Raw genomic sequence first — 24,569 nt, forward strand, 5'->3', positions numbered from 1 at the left:
CTGGAGTCGCCGTGGAGAATGTTCTGCTGCCTGCAACATCCTCCAGCACGACCGGTTTGGCGGTGGGTCAGTCATGGTGAGGGGTGATGTTTCTTTGGGGGGGCGCACAGCCCTCCATATACTCGCCAGAGGTAGCCTGACTGCCATTAGGTACCGAGATGAGATCCTCAGACCCCTTGTGAGACCATATGCTGGTGCGGTTGGCCCTGGGTTCCTCCTAATGCAAGACAATGCTAGACCTCATGTGGCTGGAGTGTGTCAGCAGTTCCTGCAAGAGGAAGGCATTGATGCTATGGACTGGCCCGCCCGTTCCCCAGACCTGAATCCAATTGAGCACATCTGAGACATCATGTCTCGCTTCATCCACCAATGCCACATTGCACCACAGACTGTCAAGGAGTTGACGGATGCTTTAGTCCAGGTCTGGAGGAGTTCCCTCAGGAGACCATCCGCCACCTCATCAGGAGCATGCCCAGGCATTGTAGGGAGGTCATACAGGCACGTGGAGGCCACACTACTGGATCTCATTTTGACTTGTTTTAAGGACATTACATCAAAGTTGGATCAGCCTGTAGTGTGGTTTTCCACTTTAATTTTGAGTGTGACTCCAAATCCAGACCTCCATGGGTTGATCAATTTGAGTTCCATTGATAATTTGTGTGATTTTGTTGTCAGCACATTCAACTATGTAAAGTATTTAATAAGAATATTTAATTAATTAATTCAGATCTAGGATGTGTTATTTTAGTGTATTTCAGTCTCTCTTTGCTTGACATCATGGGAAAATCAAAAGAAATCAACCAAGACCTCAGAAAAAAACTTCTAGACCTCCACAAGTCTGATTCATTCTTGGGAGCAATTGGACAAATGGACAATGACCCCAAGCATACTTCCAAAGTTGTGGCAAAATTGCTTAAGGACAACAAAGTCAAGGATTGGAGTGGCCATCACAAATCCCTGACCTCAATCCTATAGAAAATGTGGGCAGAACTGACAAAGCACTTGAGAGCAAGGAGGGCTACAAACCTGACTCAGTTACACCAGCTCTGTCAGGAGGAATGGGCCAAAATTCACCCAACTTATTGTAGGAAGCTTGTGGAAGTCTCCCGAAACGTTTGACCCAAGTTAAACAATTTAAAGGCAATGCAACCAAATACTATTTGAGTGTATATATGTAAACTTGGAATGTGAAATAAAAGCTGAATAGTCTCTCAACTATTCTTCTGATATTTCAGATTCTTAAAATAAAGAGGTGATCCTAGCTGACCTAAGGCAGGGAAATTTTACTAGGATTAAATGTCATTTAAGTCATTTAGCAGATTAAATGTCAGGAATTGTGAAAACTGAGTTTAAATGTACTTGGCTAAGGTGTATGTAAACTTCCGACTTCAACTGTACATAAATATACAATATATAGTGGAATTGCCTTTCAGATTGCTCTATGCAGCATCCAAATACCACATCTACTGATCGAGGCCTTCAAAGCAAAGAGAAGCCAACACCACGTCATCCATCAAGAGTATTTTGGCTTTGAGGAGGAGAGTAAGAGAGAGTGAGAGCGAAAGATAGGAGCAGATAGAGAAAGAGGGAGATGGAGAAAGAGGGAGATGGAGAGAGAGGGAAAGAGACAATGGAGACAGACACAATAGAGAGGGAAAGAAAGTGAGATGGGAAAGAAGAGGAGCGAGACACAGAAAGAAAAAGAGAGGGATGAGAGAGAGAGATATCTGTCCCATTGAATTAACCTGGCAAAGTGTGCACACCACTCCATCTGAGTTTGACCCTGATTTAAGAGAGGGGGATTCACTGTCAGTCAGCTGCTATAGATTTCCTATTAACTTCATATTCATTCGGGCTGTACAATACAACCCTGAGCCGCCTATAGGAGTGCTGAATCAAGATGTGCCATGACAGTGATTGATATGCTGTGCCAGAACACACTAGAGCCCCCTCCCCGTAATGGATGGCTCATGAAACAAGACCAAAAAGTGCAATTATCACCTCTTAATTTCTCATCTCTCACCGCTAATTGTAAACAGTTATTATTATTATTATTATTTTTTTTTTTTCAGGTGGACATGAGGGAGGCTGAAAGAGCTTCTAGGAAGAGGCAGTGATTGTCACGCTCAAGCCATGACTTTGTGACTGTGCACTCTCCGAATTGAAGAGACACAGTTTGGACATTGATTGACTGGGCTGATGATGAAACGCAATGTCCTGGAATTGACCTGACCGAACTGCTCAAGCAGAGGGAAGTTGACTGTCCACCACCACCAACTTTGTTTCCCTCCAAGACGACCGCAAAAACTAAAGTGCCTCTGCAGCATTCCCCGTCACTCTCTGTTTGCACACCGAGACACTTCAAATTAGGTATTTTTCATAGCCTTCTAGCATCTCCCCCAGATCCATGCCACTAGATCAGGATTCCATAACAACCTGCATGTACAAATTTACGACACCAGGGCTTTATTGACTCTGAGCAGGGAGATTGAATAGCCTTGTTTTCAAGGCACAACATCAAAGGGAAGTGCTGGCTTCAAGGTCTTAATAGATTCTGCCACAGCAGAGTGGGGAAGGCTTTTTACTCCCCTACTGCAGAGACACTGGACAAAGGCAAGCCTCTTATTCACTCTGTGCTCCTTTTCAATATGACTGCTATGGTGCCTCCCCCAGTAAAAAAAAGTATTCTCTCTTTGTCATCCTCTGTCTAAGACTGAAAAACAGGCAATTTTCTTGAGATATTTTACAGAAGAACCTGCTGTATGTTTCTATTGAGCTGTGCTATTTTGCACTGTCCTTGGATCTAGTTATGAAAGCTATAGCCAATAGTGCTGTATATATTGTCCTGTCTATTTTAGCAGGGAAGTGTCAATGGCAATGTATGTTCCCTCCGGACTCGAACACGGCCCTGCAACTCTAGAGATAATGTTTTAATTGATTGGAGTTGACCTGTATAACGCTACCTATGATTAACTAGAGCTGTGTAGAAGAGTGTTCAGGCTTACGTGTATTTGTGTACATTTTTTTGTGGAATGTACTATGCTGCTCTACTACATTGTTGAGATACATTGAGTTTCCTTGTAGGCCTATTTGGCAAGAAAACTGAAGCGAGCTGTAGCCTATTTATGAGTCTTTCATTAAAGAATGTGAAATAATGCTGTGTTTATTTGCTGCTTTTCATTAAATCATGTAGCTGTTCTTTAGGCTATGGCCTAAAATACATTTGTTAATATGGGCAAAATATTATAGTATAGCGTAGGCTATCGAATTTATGAAAGTAAACAGTTTATGCTAAGATTTTGGGATCTGGTAAAAGGCCAACATTTGTGTGTTCCAATTCAAAATAGACTGCCAAAATAAATGGAAACATTGTAACAATAGCCTCTATGATTAAAGGGATTGGAGTCCCTGTAGACGACACTACAGTGGTAGGCTTGATTACTGTTACGAATCCCTTTTGGCCCGACAGTCTAGGGGGGATGGTAATGAGACCCGTAACATAACTCATGCAATTTATAATAGTGACAAAGTAAAAGTGAGAACGAAATAACCACGACAACTGAAATCTACCATCAAACTCAAGGTTGATTGTAAAACACACGGTAATGGGGGAGCAGGAGAAGAGGCTGAGCTGGACCCAAGGAAAGAAATAAGTATTCAAAAACACCCCTAAACTAGACTAGCCTATTTCAACACCAGCTAACTAACTAACCAAAAATACAGTGGGTGGTCCGCCCAGTTCTAACTAGTGTATTTAACAAAGTCTACCTACGGGTAGTGTATGCCCATGGGCGACTTGTCTTGGTTCCCCCTTTTCCCACCAGAAAACAAACACCATAATCAAAAACAATACTCACAGGTGAGGACAAAGTGATATGGAGGTGCTCAAACAAAATATAGCTCAATACATAAAGAGAGTGCAACAGAGAGATCAACAGACATGGCATTTACAGAGAGATTGAGCTCTAGAGCAAACAACTGACAGGGTTTTTAAACCAAGGGAAAGGAGGGTGATAGGAACTGTGATAGGGTAGGAAACAGGAGGAGGTGTGTCTTCTGATTGATTATTGGTGACTGATTGGGGAGTGATGATTTTCACCTGTGAGGGGAGAAGGAGAGAAAAGAAACACACACACACAGGATACACACACAGGATACTGGTATCCATAACAATTACCAACAATGACGAGACAGCCTATAGGGAGGAGGTGAGGGCCCTCGGAGTGTGTTGTCAGGAAACAACCTCACAGTCAACGTCAACAAAACAAAGGAGATGATCGTGGACTTCAGGATACAACAGAGGGAGCACCCCCCCTATCCACATCGCCGGGACAGTAGTGGAGAAGGTGGAAAGTTCCTCAGTGTACAAATCACGGACAAACTGAAATGGTCGACCCACACTGACAGCGTGGTGAAGAAGGCGCAGAAGCGCCTCTTCAACCTCAGGAGGCTGAAGAAATGTGTCTTGTCACTGAAAACACTCATCCACTTTTACAGATGCCGGGCTGTATCACCGCCTAGTACGGCAACAGCTTCATCCACAACCGTAAGGCTCTCCAGAGGGTAGTGAGGTCTGCACAACGCATCACCGGGGGCAAAGTACCTGCCCTCCAGGACACATACACCTCCCGATGTCACAGGAAAGCCAAAAAGATCATCAAGGACAACAACCACCCGAGCCACTGCCTGTTCACCCCGCTATCATCCAGATGGCGAGATCAGTACAGGTACATCAAAGCTGGGACCGAGAGACTGAAAAGTACAGTGCCTTGCGAAAGTATTCGGCCCCCTTGAACTTTGCGACCTTTTGCCACATTTCAGGCTTCAAACATAAAGATATAAAACTGTATTTTTTTGTGAAGAATCAACAAGTGGTACACAATCATAAAGTGGAACGACATTTAACAGATCAAAAACTGAAAAATTGATCGTGCAAAATTATTCAGCCCCCTTAAGTTAATACTTTGTAGCGCCACCTTTTGCTGCGATTACAGCTGTAAGTCGCTTGGGGTATGTCTTTATCAGTTTTGCACATCGAGAGACCAAATTTTTTTTCCCATTCCTCCTTGCAAAACAGCTCGAGCTCAGTGAGGTTGGATGGAGAGCATTTGTGAACAGCAGTTTTCAGTTCTTTCCACAGATTCTCGATTGGATTCAGGTCTGGACTTTGACTTGGCCATTCTAACACCTGGATATGTTTATTTTTGAACCATTCCATTGTAGATTTTGCTTTATGTTTTGGATCATTGTCTTGTTGGAAGACAAATCTCCATCCCAGTCTCAGGTCTTTTGCAGACTCCATCAGGTTCTTCCAGAATGGTCCTGTATTTGGCTCCATCCATCTTCCCATCAATTTTAACCATCTTCCCTGTCCCTGCTGAAGAAAAGCAGGCACAAACCATGATGCTGCCACCAACATGTTTGACAGTGGGGATGGTGTGTTCAGGGTGATAGCTGTGTTGCTTTTACGCCAAACATAACGTTTTGCATTGTTGCCAAAAAGTTCAATTTTGGTTTCATCTGACCAGAGCACCTTCTTCCACATGTTTGGTGTGTCTCCCAGGTGGCTTGTGGCAAACTTTAAACAACACTTTTTATGGATATCTTTGAGAAATGGCTTTCTTCTTGCCACTCTTCCATAAAGGCCAGATTTGTGCAATATACGACTGATTGTTGTCCTATGGACAGAGTCTCCCACCTCAGCTGTAGATCTCTGCAGTTCATCCAGAGTGATCATGGGCCTCTTGGCTGCATCTCTGATCAGTCTTCTCCTTGTATGAGCTGAAAGTTTAGAGGGACGGCCAGGTCTTGGTAGATTTGCAGTGGTCTGATACCCCTTCCATTTCAATATTATCACTTGCACAGTGCACCTTGGGATGTTTAAAGCTTGGGAAATATTTTTGTATCCAAATCCGGCTTTAAACTTCATCACAACAGTATCTTGGACCTGCCTGGTGTGTTCCTTGTTCTTCATGATGCTCTCTGCGCTTTTAACGGACCTCTGAGACTATCACAGTGCAGGTGCATTTATACGGAGACTTGATTACACACAGGTGGATTGTATTCATCATCATTAGTCATTTAGGTCAACATTGGATCATTCAGAGATCCTCACTGAACTTCTGGAGAGAGTTTGCTGCACTGAAAGTAAAGGGGCTGAATAATTTTGCACGCCCAATTTTTCAGTTTTTGATTTGTTAAAAAAGTTTTAAATATCCAATAAATGTCATTCAACTTCATGATTGTGTCCCACTTGTTGTTGATTCTTCACAAAATTAGACAGTTTTATATCTTTATGTTTGAAGCCTGAAATGTGGCAAACGGTTGCAAAGTTCAAGGGGCTGTCACGCCTTGGGATATTGTATTTTGTGTTTTCGTTATATATTTGGTCAGGCCAGGGTGTGACATGGGTTTATGTTATTGTATTTTCGTATTGGAGTTTGTAGTATTTGGGATCGCGGCTGATTAGGGGTGTTGTATAGGCTTGGCTGCCTGAGGCAGTTCTCAATCAGAGTCAGGTGATTCTCGTTGTCTCTGATTGGGAACCGTATTTAGGTAGCCTGGTTTCGCTTTGTATTTCGTGAGTGATTGTTCCTGTCTCTGTGTAGTTTCACCAGATAGGCTGTAATTATGTTTCACGTTCCGTTTGTTGTTTTTCGTATATTTATAAGTTATTTCATGTATCACGATCTCTTCATTAAAGATATGAGTAACCACTACGCTGCATTTCGGTCCGACTCTCTTTCCACAAACGAAGAACGCTGTTATAGGGGCAGAATACTTTCGCAAGGCACTGTAGCTTCTATCTCAAGGCCATCAGACTGTTAAACAGCCATCACTAACATTGAGTGGCTGTTGCCAACATACTGAGTCAAATCTCTAGCCACTTTAATAATTTAAAATTGGATGTAATAAATGTATCACTAGTCACTTTAAACAATGCCACTTTATATCATGTTTACATACCCTACATTACTATGTAGAGTATGTAAACATATATACATATGTATATACTGTACTATACTTTCTACTGCATCTTGTCTATGCCATTCGGCCATCGCTCATCCATATATTTATATGTACATATTCGTATTCATTCCTTTACACTTGTGTGTATATGGTAGTTGTTGTGAAATTGTTAGATTTACTTGTTAGATATTACTGCACGGTTTTGTATTCAGATAATTGATTAGACTAGATCAGATCAGACCTAGCCTACTGGTCAATCAGCTCATAGTTGTCTGGACACTTTCCTATGTGCAGCGCATGTCCGTCATATTTCCTTATGTATTTTAGAATACAACTGGAAGCCTATTGATACAGACTTTACATAGGCTATTGGTGCTGATCACTAATATTCCTCAAATCTCTGGAAATATTTAGTATGCTGCAGACAAACAGCTGGGCAGAATATCTAATAATTAGCCTATCCTAAAAACTCATCACGACTATGCTGAAAATTTCTGAATTTGTACAGCCCTTGCTAAAGCCAATTATGACGTTTGAGTAGGCTAGGTTTATTCAAGGAAATATAATGTGCCTAGTTTCATTATATTGATAAATAGATTTTATAGAGCAAATTGAAAGAACATTCATTATTACAAGATTGAAATAACTTTGCTGTGTATTAATGAATATATAGGTAGACTTATGAATTAGATTTAAGTTATTCGCCCCAATCCTGTTTTATTTATTCTGTATTGTATTTGATTTCACCTTTATTTAACCAGGTAGGCCAGTTGATAAATGTTCTCATTTACAACTGCGACCTGGCCAAGATAAAGCAAAGCAGTGCGACAAAAAACAACACAGAGTTACACATGGAATAAACAAAAGTACAGTCAATAACAGTAGAAAAATCTATATACAGTGTGTGCAAATGAAGTAAGGAGGTAAGGCAATAAATAGGCATAGTATCGAAGTAATTACAATTTAGCAAATTAACACTGGAGTGATAGATGTGAAGATCATGATGTGCAAGTAGAAATACTGGTGTGCAAAAGAGCAAAAAAATGTAATAAAAACAATATGGGGATGAGGTAGGTAGTTGGATTGGCTATTCACCAAAGGTCTGTGTACAGCTGCAGCGATCGGTGAGCTGCTCAGATAGCTGATGCTTAAAGTTAGTGAGGGAGATATAAGTCTCTAACTTCAGCAATTTTTGCAATTCTTTCCAGTCATTGGCAGCAAAGAACTGGAAGGAAAGGCGGCCAAAGAAGGTGTTGATGACCAGTGAGATATACCTGCTGGAGCATGTGCTACGGGTGGGTGTTCTTATAGTGACCAGTGACCTGAGATAAGGCAGAGCTTTATCTAAAAGGAAGGCAACGAATGCAGAGCATTTTATTCAATATTCTGCCTAATAAACAAGTGTATTTTAACTTCATAAGTGAACCAATATATAAGAGCCTTCAGACAGGTTAAAACTAGTTTTTCCCATGGAGAAATATGACAGCCTTCACTTCCCCATGGCGCCACCAGCCAGCTGGCGTTCCTCAGCCAATCACGCACACACGGATGAGAGTTGCCAACAAAGGAGTTCACTTCTGCTGTAGCCTTTGCAGTAAAATATAACTCGTTGTGGCGGTGCTTTGGGGGATGGTGTAGTACAAGGTGTGTACAGTAGGTCTCTCTCTCTCTCTCTCTCTCTCTCTCTCTCTCTCTCTCTCTCTCTCTCTCTCTCTCTCTCTCTCTCTCTCTCTCTCTCTCTCTCTCTCTCTCTCTCTCTCTCTCTCTCTCTCTCTCTCTCTCTCTCTCTCTTGGGGGATTGGAAACCAATTGCAATCCTTCCTCTCTCCCCTGATCAAGTTGAGTTAGAGACTCAGGCCTGTCAACACTCCTTTATCCTGGCTCTAATGTTGATATCACATGAGAGATGTCTTGCATTTCCACTATTATACACCATCCCCATCCAAACAGAGACTCTGTAGAGGAATTTTAATCTGTGTAACTGCTTAGTTATTCATCGTTCCCCAGGGGTAATTGTGTGGCGCCATATGGTAGAAAACGGGTCACAGACTGCAAAGTTTTATTTTTTAAACATCCTATACAGTAGGATTGTTTTTAGTCTATTCTGTACAGTATGAATAAGAGTGAGTAGAGTCAATTGAATAAAACAATGTATGCCTGAGATTCTAAAGCTTTTCATTTTGACTAGTTCGTTGAGGTAGTACGTTGAATAGTCCTGCATTCCCCCAATGTTATCTCCCATCCCCGAAGATAGCGAGTCAGCCCTATATACTGGGACAAGTTGTCAGAGTTATCTCCTGTCTACGTTTTGATCTCTACATTTTGGTTATTTTTTCCCCATGAAAAACCATAACCTTCAGGCTATGCCACATCAGAAGTGGCATCCTGGACATTCACTGGGAATCTACAATATTGTCAAGGCTGTTTAAAACTAAATTGGATGAGTATTTTTAAGTCTAAAATATATTCATGTCTATTTTTTACGTTATTGTATTATTATTATTATTATTATTATTATGTTAATAGCAAATACTGTGTTATCAAAAAGTGAATCCCATCATCAGATAGAAAGACACAGAGGGAGAGAGAAGGAGAGAAAGGGGATAGACAGAAGATCTGAAATAGATTTCCCTTGTCTTGAAAACATGTAGATTTGTCAATGATCTGCACATCTTGTTTTCTCAGAGCCCCTGCAGTGATCTTAAAGAGAGAGAATGGCCTGCAAGGCAAGAAATAATGACAAGTAACATCACTCTCATCTGTGAATGCCAGTATTGCTATTTACTTCAGATCAATTGGGGAAAAGTGTCTATCTGAGAAAGTCTGCAAAGAGCAAGTGTTTGGCATTGAGGCAAAGTGCAGCATTAGGTAGAAAAATAATAATAACTGCTATCATGTTTTTTAAATTTAGAATAACCTCAATCATATCTACTACCACCCTGAATGTAGAGTGCAGTAATAACCAAAAACCTTGACTAGAATGACATATAAGGTTGGCTGGATATAAATGCTGGTAACATTTGTTTTTTATTTTTTATATTTTTTATACGAAAAGCCAGAGGCACACTCCAACACTCAGACATCATTTACAAACGAAGCATTTGTGTTTAGTGAGTCCGCCAGATCAGAGGCAGTAGGGATGACCAGGGATGTTCTCTTGATGAGTGTGTGAATTGGACCATTTTCCTGTCCTGCTAAGTATTCAAAATGTAACGAGTACTTTTGGGTCTTAGGGAAAATGTAAAAAGTACAATATTTTCATCGGAAATGTAGTGAGGTAAAAGTAAAAGATGTCAAAAATACAAATAGTAAAGTATTGTACAGATACCCCCCAAAACGACTTAAGTAGTACTTTAAAGTATTTTTACTTAAGTACTTTACACCACTGGTGCCAACAGAGGGGAAATCAGCAAACCAGCAGACAGACACTCAGGGCACAGAGGACCAGAGCTAACCATGTGTAGTCCAGAGGGACAATAGCACTAAGTGTATAGAAATGTCCTGATACTTTCCCAACCAGCGGCTACTCCAGGGGCATCACTGTAGTACAATCCCCAGGGATAGACCACTAGTGTCTTTGATCTCCATTTCAAAGAGACACTGACTTCCCTCTCTTCCCATGCCTTGTTATATAATATAATCTAGTGGTACAAACCACAACTTGATCAATAGAATAAAATTCCACTCTAAATAAACAAATTGTGTTATGCACACTTAGGTATTTTCGAAGAGAAACCAAGGACGATGTAGACGTAACATACGTATCTTTACTATGATATGTTACATTTCATATGGTACAGTATGTATTCATTTGTGGATGTCCATTTATTTTCGTATGATATGTCACGAATTACAATTTGTATGATATGTTAAGAATTTCAATTTGTTGTGGCTAACGTTAACTAGGCGTTAGAGGTAGGAGTTCAGGTTATGGGTTAAGGTAAGGGTTCGGAGTTAAGGTTATAGTTAAACTCAGGGTTAAGGTTAGGAGTTAGGGTTAGGGGTTAAGTTTGGGTGAAGGGTTAGCTAACATGCTAAGTAGTTTCAAAGTAGCTAAAAAGCTAATGTTGTACGTGATGGGATTCAAACACGCAACCTTTGGGTTGCTAGACGTTCGCATTATACACTCATCCATCCTCCATGACTAGCCTCCCTCCTTTGTAACTATGTTACTATTTTACATCTAGTCTTTGAAGCCAGGCAGATTACTCACAACTCCTTTTGTTTTTGCCTTAGCTAACCTTACCAAGCATAACATATCATACTAATATATGCCATTTAGCAGACGCTTTTATCCAAAGCGACTTACAGTCATGTGTGCATACATTCTACGTATGGGAGGTCCCGGGGATCAAACCCACTACCCTGGCGTTACAAGCGCCATGCTCTACCAACTGAGCTACAGAAGGACACATACTAATTTGAGTGTAACAGATTTATGTTTACTATGTTACATCTAGGGTTTGAGCCCATCCATCCTCTCCGACCAGCCTCCCTCCTTCTGTTTTTAGTTTAAATAACCTTCTGTCTTATGTAACCGTACCAAATGTAACATATCATACTAATTTGAGTGTTACAGATGTACATTTACTATGTTACGTCTTTGAGGCCAGGCTGATCCCTCACACCTCCATTGTTTTTGGCTTGAGTAACCTTCTGTAACCGTACCAAATGTAACATTCCATTCCAATTTAAGTGCCACAAATGTACTTTTACTATGTTACATCTAATCTTTGAAGCCAGGCTGATTCCCCACACTTCCAAACAAAATCCAATTCCAGCACATTCTCCATTCTGCTCTTCATTTTGTAAATGAATTACATTGGAAAGGTGGAGAAACAAGCTGGCATGTTTCTCCATGCTCTCTGTCTCTGACCTTTCCATGCTGTTTATGTGTAGTGAGACTTAATTGTCCAGAGTGAGAGCCAGCCAGCCAGTAGGCCGCACATCATCAACAGACTGGGAATTAAACAGGCAGTGAATCCAGCAATCTGGAGGCTGCCTGGGAGAGAATGGGCTGTTTAGATTCAACGTGGGCCAATTCATGTAAGACAGAGGCCTCTCTGTATGGAAAAACAACTATCCAGTTGGTACAGGGATGGAAAGGGAAGAGGCTTTTAGCATAACTCATTTAAACCCTAAGGGGAGTCAGACAATCAAAGCTCATCAATGTTATTTTTCCTCATTGTGTGTGCAGCTGCTGCAATATATGTCTATCACCACACAGTTTAAATTATTTATTATGTGTACAAATAAACAAAATTAAGAGAGAAAACAATATTGTTTGTTCAATTTACCATGGTGGCTGATGAACCTCAAATATTGAAGAAAAATAATTGACAGAAATTATTTAGCAGAAAAATGAATGGGTTGAATTTACTCAACACTTTTCATTTCCTAGGTCTCATGAACCATCTATAAGTTGAACCTATGATCTTACTGTGGAGACAAATATTGCCAGGTCTGTCATGCTGTAGTTGATTTTGATTATGAGGACCAGAGTACCAAATAATCATATGTCTGTGTATTTGTCAGGTAAACCAACATGATGACAAACGTGGCCTTCCAGCTTGTTGTATGTGTAATTACAGATATGTGGTCCGATTCAGGAAACTAGGCATATGTTGAAAGTCACAACTTCACAGGAGAGCCTTTTGAACGGATTTCTTTTTTTAATCAAAATGTGTTTTTTTTGTGGCAGAAATGTCTTCTTGAACATGTAAACTTTCATGTGACTTAATATCAAATCTGTAAATACTGTACGAATAAAATTGTTAAATTAAATTATGAGCATAGTTGGTTTAGCCATAGAAAAAGGTAGCAACCTTCCCGCTAGCCATTATTGGCTGAGATAATGAGTGGACATGCCGAGAGATGAGTTTGGATTGGTCGGTGTTGCATCTTGTGTCTATAAATTGAGCTGCTCGTCATGCATAAATAATCATATCTACTGCATTTGTTTTGGGAAAGATATTAGGTTAGCCATGGAGAACTGCAAATACAGTATGATGCTGCTGCTCTCAATAAAATTGCTGCCCTGAATTTATCAGGCGCTATCGACAAAGGTCAGTGGGAAAAAGTTGTGATGGACTACATTCTGGACTACTTTCTAGACAAAGATCGTGCCATGCAATGCTGACTCTCATTTCATAACACGTTTTGAAATCAGTGGAACAACGGGCCAAACAAGTTATGCAAACTAAACGGATACAACACAAGATGTCTTATAAAAGGGGTTGCAGTCGGCCATGAAGCTCTCTTCCATACAGGTAAGAATCTAGCTACAGATTCATATATTATACGTTTCTAATTTTGTCCGAAAGTTGATTTAATTGCAAGCTAAATAAAGCTTCTCTTTTAGCTAGCCAGTTGGAGTTCGATGGCTGCTAACTAACAATGAGCCTAACGTTATTTGGTTAACTTTATCTTGTTATGACAATTGGTTTGTATTGCTAGTAACGTTACTCTGTGGATTGGGATTATAGTACATTTTTCTAGCTAACATTAACGTGACATGTCTAAACAAAAGATGAAACAGCACAGTCATTATCTATATGAACCATTTCTTCACCAACTACGGAGTTGGGAAAACTCGTGTGGACCTGAGTTGTGATAACTGCAGTGGCCAAAACAAGTTTGTACTCTGGTATAGTGCCTGGTGGTTCATCCAAAATCTGAACCTTCACTTCCAGATCACAGGCCGCACCAAGTTCGTCCCTGACTTGTGCTTTGGCCTCATCAAGCAACGCTTCAGCAATACCAGAGTAAACACTTTGTCTGAGATTGGTGGTGTTGTGAAGTACAGGGGTCAGGTAAAAATAATGTTATTTTTATGAGGTTATTCTTATCTAAACTTGGGAGGTGAATTGATGTTGTGCAGGGTTGTAATGTCTTCTGATTTTTTGTTATTCCCTGTTTCACAGCGTCAATACTCCTGGTGTTGTTTCCAAGGAGTGTTCGGACTGTCAGGACCAGGTTTCAGCTGCTGCGCAACGCTGACATCCTTACTCCCATAGATTGTCTGCCTGTAAAAGCACCACCTGGACTGGACACAGCTAGACAAACTATCTTTTTGACAAGATAAGGGAGTTTCGTGACGAAGAGGCTATGGACATCACGTGCCCTGCACCAAAGTCAAGGGCAGCACAGAAACAGACTCTCCGAATATAGATTCACTTGTTCATGCATGGTTTGGACGAGCCAGTCAACAGCACTATCTGCAGTGCCTCTATTCACATGACTCTCTCCCAACACACACGCCATATGTTGCTGCTATTTTTTTTTATCCTGCTGCTCAGCCACTTTACCCCTGATTGTATGCATATAACTACCTCGTCTATCACTATCGTTATTCTTCTTATACGTACTGTATATTTTATTTATATAAAACCCTATCTATTTCTGATATTGCTACTATGCAAGTAACCATTTGGCTGTACCGTTTACACCTTCTGTAGAGACCATCCACTTCGCAACTTAGCAGAATATTCATATGTTTGGTCGTAACATGATTTTGTGACCATAAAATTATCATGTGACCATATCAAGTCTCCACCACTTAAATATATTGCGAATGCATTTGTTTATGTACTGTACATGTGCATCTCACTCAGGTTTCAACTCGGGTTGCATGACCTTCACTTATGTATGGAATACTATGTGATAAGTGTAACAGTATATAAAGTATGTTAATGTCCTGGTGTGAAGGCATTTGGGCAGTGGTGTAAAGTACTTAAGTAAAAATACTTTAAAGTACTTAAGTAGTGTTTTGTGGTATCTGTACATTACTATGTATATTTGTCAACTTTCACTTCACTACATTTGTAAAGAAAATAAATGTACTTTTTACTCCATACGTTATCCTTGACAACAAAAGTACTTGTTACATTTTGACAGGAAAATTGTCAATTTGAAACACTTCTCAAGAGAACATTCCTGGACATCCATACTGCCTCTGATCTGGCAGACTCACTTAACACAAATGCTTTGTTTGAAAATTATGTCTGTGTTGGCTATCCATCAATAAAAGATAATACAATTGTGCTGTCTGGTTTTCTTAATATAAGGAAGTTGAAATGGTTTACTTTTGATAACTACAGTTGAAGTCAGAAGTTTACATACACTTAGGTTGGAGTCATTAGAACTCGTTTCTCAACCACTAAACAAATTTAGTGTTAACAAACTATAGTTCTGGAGTCAGTTAGGACATCTACTTTGTGCATGACACAAGTCATTTTTCCAACAATTGTTTACAGACAGAATATTTCACTTATAATTCATTGTCTCACAATTCCAGGTCAGAAGTTTACATACACTAAGTCGACTGTGCCTTTAAACAGCTTGGAAAAACCCAGAAAATGATATCATGGCTTTAGAAGCTTCTGATAGGCCAATTGACATCATTTGAGTCAATTGGAGGTGTACCTGTGGCTGTATTTCAAGGCCTACCTTCAAATTCAGTGCCTCTGCTAGACATCATGGGTAAATCAAAAGAAATCAACCAAGACCTCAGAAAATAATTGTAGACCTCCACAAGTCTGGTTCAACCAAGGGAGCAATTTCAAAACGCCTGAAGGCACCACGTTAATCTGTACAAACACCATGGGACCACGCAGCCGTCATAGCGCTCAGGAAGGAGATGCGTTCTGTCTCCTAGAGATGAACGTACTTTGGTGAGAAAAGTGCAAATCAATTCCAGAACAACAGCAAAGTACCTTGTGAAGATTCTGGAGCAAATGGGTACAAAAGTATCTACAGTGGGGAAAAAAAGTATTTAGTCAGCCACCATTTGTGCAAGTTCTCTCACTTAAAAAGATGAGAGGCCTGTAATTTTCATCATAGGTACACTTCAACTATGACAGACAAAATGAGAAAAAAAATCCAGAAAATGACAGGATTTTTAATGAATTTATTTGCAAATTATGGTGGAAAATAAGTATTTGGTCAATAACAAAAGTTTATCTCAATACTTTGTTATATACCCTTTGTTGGCAATGACAGAGGTCAAACGTTTTCTGTAAGTCTTCACAAGGTGCTGGTAGACTACTGTTGCTGGTATTTTTTCCCAATCCTCCATGCAGATCTCCTCTAGAGCAGTGATGTTTTGGGGCTGTTGCTGGGCAACACCGACTTTCAACTCCCTCCAAAGATTTTCTCTGGGGTTGAGATCTGGATACTGGCTAGGCCACACCAGGACCTTAAAATGCTTCTTACGAAGCCACTCCTTCATTGCCCGGGCGGTGTGTTTGGGATCATTGTTATGCTGAAAGACCCAGTCACATTTCATCTTCAATGCCCTTGCATTGGAGGTTTTTACTTAAAATCTCACGATACATGGCCCGATTCATTCTTTCCTATACATGGATCAGTCATCCTGGTCCCTTTGCAGAAAAATAGCCCCAAAGTATGATGCTTCCACCCCCATGCTTCACAGTAGGTATGGTGTTCTTTGGATGCAACTCAGCATTCTTTGTCCTCCAAACACAACGATTTGAGTTTTTACCAAAAATATTTTTTTTGGTTTCATCTGACCATATGACATTCTCCCAATCTTCTTCTGGATCATCCAAATGCTCTCTAGCAAACTTCAGACGGACCTGGACATGTACTGGCTTAAGCAGGGGGACAAGTCTGGCACTGCAGGATTTGAGTCCCTGGCGGCGTATTGTGTTACTGATAGTAGGCTTTGTTACTTTGGTCCCAGCTCTCTGCAGGTCATTCACTAGGTCCCCACGTGTGGTTCTGGGATTTTTGCTCACCGTTCTTGTGATCATTTTGACCCCACGGGGTGAGATCTTGCGTGGAGCCCCAGATAGAGGGGGATTATCGGTGGTCTTGTATGTCTTCCATTTCCTAATAATTGCTCCCACAGTTAATTTCTTCAAACCAAGCTGCTTACCTATTGCAGATTCAGTCTTCCCAGCCTGGTGCAGGTGTACAATTTTGTTTCTGGTGTCCTTTGACAGCTCTTTGGTCTTGGCCATGGTGGAGTTTGGAGTGTGACTGTTTGAGGTTGTAGACAGGTGTCTTTTATACTGATAACAAGTTCAAACAGGTGCCATTAATACAGGTAACGAGTGGATGACAGAGGAGCCCCTTAAAGAAGAAGTTACAGGTCTGTGAGAGACAGAAATCTTGCTTGTTTGTACCAAATACTTATTTTCCACCATAATTTGCAAATAAATTCATTAAAAATCCTACAATGTGATTTTCTGGATTTTTTTCTCATTTTGTCTGTCATAGTTTAAGTGTACCTATGATACCACTCTCATCTTTTTAAGTGGGAGAACTTGCACAATTAGTGGCTGACTAAATACTTTTTTTGCCCCACTGTATATCCACAGTAAAACGAGGCCTATATCGACATAACCTGAAAGTCCGCTCAGCAAGGAAGAAGCCACTGCTCCAAAACTGCCATGAATAAGCCAGACTACGGTTTGCAACTGCACATGGGGACAAAGATTGTACTTTTTGGAGAAAGTATATTGTGTACAAAGTACAACGTACATTGTGCCCCTGGCTATTTGTTAATTATAACATTTTTTTAATACAATAGTGCCGTCTGGTTTAATTTGAAATTATTTATACTTTTACTCAAGTTTGACAATTTAGTACTTTTTCCAACAGTGGATGTGGCTGGGGGTTATAGCATTTCTTTCACATGACCCATCAATTTAGACAAGTGTATCTGGGTAAGCATCATCTAATATTTATTAAATATTTTTATCTGGACATTTTCTGTTTACCTGGAATTTTTCCTTATTGTAGGCTACTACCACTTTTAATCTTTAGCACATGACCTCATGTGAATCCTTATAGAGATGGGTGGGACTGGCTTATGAGGGTGTGAACAATGATGAATGGTTGTAGACAAAGGAGAGCTCTAATAGGTACCAAAACATTCAAAGGCCCTTTTCTAAAAAGTGAGTTTACAAGTGTATCAACTTTCCAAGTAGAATTAATTTCCCATTGTTCCTCAAAAATGTTGTGTATGATATATCATTTTCTTGCTCCAAGTCTCTACTTTTATCCAATGTAAAAATACTTAAAATCTAATTTTGCTACGTAAGACCGAATCCAGGTGGTGAGTCACATATATTACAAACAAAACTATACAGTGTAATGCATAGACATTTCTGCTGATGCCAGTGAAAGCAACACAAGATGAGTTGTATAATAATATAATATATAATTCTGACTTGCTGCTTAGAGACAAACTGCAGTGGTGTACCATGATGAGAGAAAATGTATCATAGAGAATGTGAGAGATAGAGATAGTAGATAGTACAGAGCAGAGAGAATGACTGTGGAGAGTGGAGCGAGACGAGGGATAAAAAAAATATTTGCCACTGACATATTAAACAGCCTCTCGGAGGTTAATAGAAAATGTTAAACATTTCAGTCTGGCAGAAATCTAGCACTGCCTCCTTGGCCCCTCACCACCTACCATAAACAAACAGAAAAACAAGCTCCACAGCCCCTTTATATGACAGACCCGCTTAGCTCAGTCCAGGCCTGAGAGCACCAGCAGCACCAATAAAAACAGAGATGGGCGATGACTCGGTAATGGCTGGTGTCAAGTACTGGGGATTAAAGGAAAAGTTCACTTCTGAACAATGAGAACTACCTCTGACTCTCAGGTCAAGGGTGGTACTGGTGAATCGTGAATTTGCCAGGGTTTCTGTCCATTTCCTCCATCTTTCATCAGAGAGTGCTGTGCTAATCAAATGGGTGTTGAGGTGGTGGCACAAAAACATGGGAATGGCTAAATGGACAGGGGATGAGAATGATACATCATGTATCTGGCCAGACAAGAAAGGCTTGTCTTTTGGCCCTGTGGAGCGTTAACTGGGCCTGTTGCTGCTCCATCCTGCATGGGCCCTAGATTAGGTTCCCCAGAGTGGTGATCCACTCCCCAGAAAGAGGGCTATGGCTGGGAGGTGTGGTTGGAGCAGCTGCTCCAGGGAGGCGCCTATGCTCCCCTCTCACCTTATTAGAGAGCAGACTATCCTAGTCAGGGCAAGCAGAGCAGGGTGACCTGGCATGGAGCCCAGAGCAGCCAGGCTTGTGTTTGAATAGGACGACTACCTCTAACTCTCAGGTCAAAATGCTGGGTAACCTTTCTGCCCACAGTTAAAAATGCAGCAGCAGCAAGCAGAGGTGGTTGGTGAGAAGACAAGGTTCCTTTAACCCTGCGTGGCTCGTCTGTCTCTGACACGCACCAATGCTTTAAGGTTAGACTTCGGGCACACAGTCTGAATCGGTATGCCCCATTTATCTCTCTTCCTGCTCTTAATGAGGAAGGTTTAACAGTATGAGAGTGGGTTTTACATGCAGAGCCGGAATAATGACAGTGTTGCTAATTACCATTACTGCTGACACATGATGTTAGTGGAGTTTGCCTTATGAATCCACTCCAGAACAGTACAATGTGATGAATTTAACCGGGGCAACCCAGATAGGACTACTGCCAATAGATCTGTCTCCGTTTCCCCATTAACTTTGTCATTCTGTGCTACATTGGCAAGGAGTGCACAGTACACCTTAATCTATCTCAGTCTAGACCAGAGTTTCACTTGCATTAGAACATCCCCATTTAACACAACGAGGAGTTCTAAATGCTGGCAGACAAGCACTAGGTCTCAGAGGTAGAGTGGGAGTCTGAGGAGACATGGTCTAATGTTTGAATCTGTTTGGTCTGGCATCAAGCCTGCTCTGTCACTGGACTCTGACTCCAGCTAGCTACTTCCTTTGCTGTCCTTTTAAGACACAGAATTGCAATTTCTAAACACGTAAAATGACAGCCTGAAGGGGAGCAGAGACCTCACCAACTTTGTCATTTAAACACAACCAGTTCCAGTCTCTCAACTGACACTTATTGTTTCCTCCCCAATAGTTAATTGTGAATCTGCCCTGCAGGCCTGTGTATATGAGTGTGTGACCATTCTCCCATATCTCTGTGTGTGTGTGTGTGTGTGTGTGTGTGTGTGTGTGTGTGTGTGTGTGTGTGTGTGTGTGTGTGTGTGTGTGTGTGTGTGTGTGTGTGTGTGTGTGTGTGTGTGTGTGTGTGTGTGTGTGTGTGTGTGTGTGTGTGTGTGTGTGTGTGTGTGTGTCCCTTCAACACCCACCTCCTCTCCACATTCATTTTCACAGTCTCACTGTAACTCAAGACTTTGAATATTTCATCCAAACCCATCCTTGACATGTCATCCAGTACTGTGGGGCTTCGGAGCAATTAAATGCAACATAAATCTGACAAGCAGACACCTGCTCTTCTGCATCCATGGATCTCCAGGCCTGTCCTCAATCACTCTCCATACAATCTATGTCCTTGAGGCCGTCTAAGGAACATGAGAAAGCAACACCTTTCTAGGGGTTATCCGGGGGCCAGTGGACTGTTTCATAGGCTGTAGAACTTATGTAGCTTCGGCAAAAATGAAGATAGATATTTGATCTTCCATGTTTGAAGCTTTTAAAGGGGCTATAGTTTCTTCCCTACAAGGATGATGGTCAAATCTAAGGTTTATGCAGGCATTTAGCTGGATCACTTTCACCATGATATCACATCCCACTTGGATCTATCTGGATAAAGGTTAGGACCCTTAATATAGCCACTCAGCGTCTAGAACATACTATGCAGTCGGACACACCAGACATCCAAATTGCTTTGAGTATTTTTTATTTATTTTACCTTTATTTAACTAGGCAAGTCAGTTAAGAACAAATTCTTATTTTCAATGATGGCCTAGGAACAGTGTGTTAACTGCCTTGCTTTGAGTGTCTGACTCATCGCTGAGGATTATCTAGCAAAAAGCAGCCTCAAACGACATGGCTCAAAGGGTTTGAGCTCCAGACTAACACTCCAGATATTCAGAGAAACACAGTGCAAATGTATGTCAAACTCTACAGTCTAGTGCTAAGTACTGTATGACATGGCATTGAGGTGAATGGTACACATGTGTAATCTAATGTAGTGTATGGCCCTGGTGTCACCACTCTCCTTTGCTGATATCACCCCTATCCTGTGCTGATGTCACCTCTCTACTGTGCAGGAAGTGACAGTGTCATTGGTTCCAGACGGGCACCTTGAGGCGGCTGCACTTGAATACTAAACCTGCTCTCAACTAAACTCTCTCAGGTAGAGGAAGAAAAGAACAGTGGGGTACTCGGAAACTAACAACATGCAGGGATGGAAGAAAGGGAGAAAGAGAAGGCGAGAGGAGGGGAGGAGAGGAGGAGAGAGGAGGGGAGGAGAGAGACCGCTAGCATGGAGTTAGCTACGTGGACTAACACCGTAGCAGATCGACCATTGTGAGGGAAAATTAAGGCGGCGGGCTAAAACGCCACAGCTTGTAATTACTGGCCTGTCATTATAGCCCCCCATGGAGAAAAACCCTATTATTCCAGTACACTTCTAAGCAAATACAATAATCAATTCCCCTAGAGCACAGTCATAAAAGCAAGTCCCAAGTAAAAAGCAGGTAAGGAGGAGGACTTACAATGGTGAAGTTCATGACCTTTAGTATCCAGATGGTTAAAGCGAGGTTGACCAGGATCAGGATCATTAACAGGAGCACAAAGAAGTAGAGGCAACGTTTCCGCCAGCCATAAATCCCCACTTTGTACACGTGTGGTTTCTCTGAGCTCTGGACATTGTTCCTATGAGTGCACTGTTCTTGGGTCATCTGCAAGAGAAGAAGAAGAGGATAAGTGACTTCCTGAAAGTAAAGCAGTTGTATTCTGAAACTATCACACTCCCAAAAGCGTACATTCTGGCCCTACTGTTGAAGCCATAGTCAGCCATTGAGTTTGAGCACAATAAAATACAATTTAGTTAGTTTGATTCCGAACTCATTGTCTCATAAGCTTTGTATATCTCCATTACTCTCTCTCTCTGCACCATTGATGTGCTGATAGTGTCCATTAATGATGATTCTAATTGTCTGCCTGTAAAGTGGGAGAAGACATTGTTCACTTCAAGCACCATAATTATAGCCTTATAACTCTGTACAAAATAGAATTTATTGTCTACAATGCTAGGAGTGGCTGGCTCCGACACCAAAGCCAATCACATTTGACAACCACACACATTCACCGCAAGCTGAAACAAATGACACGAGACAGCCCCTGTGAAAACTCTAAAGCCAGTCAGCAAAATTTTTTATTTTACTGTTGCATTTCAAACAGGACCAAATACTCAATTACATTCAATTAAGTTTTGTTTACCACTTATTGCACATCTCCAGATTGGCATCAATCTTACATTTTCCAAAGTAAACTTTGAGTTTAGAGCAGAACTGTACATACACAGACTAAGAGCTTGATTAATTGAATATGGGGTGTTAGTACTGGCTCGAACCAAGGCTTGCAGACACTGTAGATCTCTAGAACTAGGGCTGGGGACCCCCAGTGTACTACACAAGAGCAACACACAATCTACAAAAGGAGGTAGAGGGTTCCTTTCAGTGACTCTCACCAGGTGGGCTGGCGATATATCAAAAATGAATGTGGATACAGTTGTAAGCATCCCCAGGTGGTGTGTACACAATACACAGTACAGAAACAAACAGACAGTGAGAGACAGGATCTACACACAGCAGTACTGTATTTCTCTAAAACATCACTGTTGGAGTATTAACCATAGCCCTGTTGGAGGCCATCAATAAATCATAACTTTGTGTGACCCCCTGGAGTGTCATCTTTCTGTACATCAGCCACATAAACCTCATGTCGTATTACACACTGAGTTAGCGCAGAGTCAACTCATACACAACTCAACAGCGTCATCTCTCACCACACATTCCAGATGGGGAAGAACTCCCACATACAGAATGATTGGAAAAATTGAGGCAGCTTACAGTTTAAATCATGGTATTTTACACCCATAAAGGGACTGGTGCACAGAAGGAAAAACTGATGCTCCAGGAAAAATACATGGACATTTGGAGGCCCACCAGAGCACTGCCCTATGAGAGCTTCCTCTGACTATATAGCTACTGTCCAACGGGGGGACTCTGTTCTGTTATTAGGAGCCTAAAGAAAGCACAGTGGCACAAAACAAAGTCTGTTTCCGATTAGAGGTAATCCAAGCATTGCTGAATGTTGTTGCTTCTTCTCTCTTGCCAAATCACTGGGCATCTCTCCACTATGCTGTTTTATAAACAACAGTGGATCGGGTACCAGAATCTGTCAACTTCTTCCCCAGTTTTCCATTCGGTCCAAATTTAAGGGGGAGTGTATTGTATGTGCACAATTATGGGAAGAAAATATTGTGCCATATGCCCCTTTTAACTAATTAACATTCACAAGCAGTCCTAATCTTCATTTTCACCACACAAGATTTCTAACGTCTATCTTTGCCATATTCTTTTCCTTATTGTCTTATTCCACGGAAACACTGTTCCACTTTAGCTAAGTATGGCTAATTTATATCGATTTTAAAGGTCATATAATCACAGTCAACAACTTAAGGAGTGTTGAGTCTGCTCCAAATCTAACAAAGTGTTCTCGAAATGAGTCATAAGTAACTGAGCTCCAGCTACACAATCAACAGAATTAATTAACTAATGCTGGTCTGAAGCCCATGAAGCCCATCATTAACCATTGCTGTCTGCAGGGCACAATGAATACTTTAAGAGCTCAACATGCTCTGTGTTCATCGTCTCTTATACATACATTAGGAGAGCCAGCTTTTCAAAATGGCCACTCCTTGCTTACAAACCTGATCAAGGAAACTTGGCACGGTGTGTAAGTGTGTCCCTCCCTGGCTTTTTTTGGGCTTAGAATGCCCTCCAACATAATTAGATAAGATACCTCTGAACATCATTGTCTAATGGTGTTCTGATTATCTCAGGGCCCATGTACTGAAGTTAATCGTTCTGAAGATCACACCTAAAAAAATTTGTGACATATAATACGAATGGTAATTCGTAACATATCATACAAAATGGGTGTTGGACATCCACAAATGAATGCATACCATACGAAACTTAACATATCATACTAAATTCAAAGATGGCGTAGCAGTGAAGAGGTGTTTGTTTTGTCCTCTCGTGTACTTTTGTATTTTTTTGTATTTTTTTGTATATATATTTCAATTTATTTTCAATCTCTTCTCGATTTTTTATTCGATTATACCTTCCGGTAACCTGCCTCACCCAATGTGATGCGGAATCGCTATTATTTTCAATTTTAGAACACATTCAAGAATCTCCAGAAGCTAACCAGTGGTTAATCCGACTCTCTCTGCCTCATCATCGCCATTTTACCTGCTGTTCTTGTGTTAGCTGATTAGCTGTTGTTGTCTCACCTGCTGTTTTATCCATCTCCCCCAATCAACAGCTATGATTACTTTATGCCTCGCTGTACAGTATGTCTCTCTCAAATGTCAATATGCCTTGTATACTGTTGTTCAGGTTAGTTATCATTGTTTTAGTTTACAATGGACCCCCTAGTTCCACTCTTCATACCTCTGATACCTCCTCTGTCCCACCTCCCACACATGCGGTGACCTCACCCATCATCACTTATCATCACCCAGTGCCTGGGCTTACCTCCGCAGTACCCGCACCCCACCATACCCCTGTCTGTGCAATATGCCC

General features: G+C 41.1%; 1 protein-coding gene across 3 annotated transcripts in view; it reads right to left on the reverse strand.

Moving 5' to 3' along the window:
- LOC124000342 (delta-sarcoglycan-like) overlaps positions 1–24,569 on the reverse strand; it is a 313,303-nt gene that overhangs the window by 55,990 nt on the left and 232,744 nt on the right. For all 3 annotated transcript variants that reach the window (XM_046306630.1, XM_046306631.1, XM_046306629.1), the window contains exon 2: positions 21,468–21,653. In XM_046306630.1, the coding sequence (XP_046162586.1) occupies positions 21,468–21,653 (186 nt within the window). The remainder of the gene's footprint in view (positions 1–21,467; positions 21,654–24,569) is intronic.

The sequence above is a fragment of the Oncorhynchus gorbuscha genome, linkage group LG16 (assembly GCF_021184085.1).
Source record: "Oncorhynchus gorbuscha isolate QuinsamMale2020 ecotype Even-year linkage group LG16, OgorEven_v1.0, whole genome shotgun sequence".
NCBI classification, from domain to species: domain Eukaryota; kingdom Metazoa; phylum Chordata; class Actinopteri; order Salmoniformes; family Salmonidae; genus Oncorhynchus; species Oncorhynchus gorbuscha.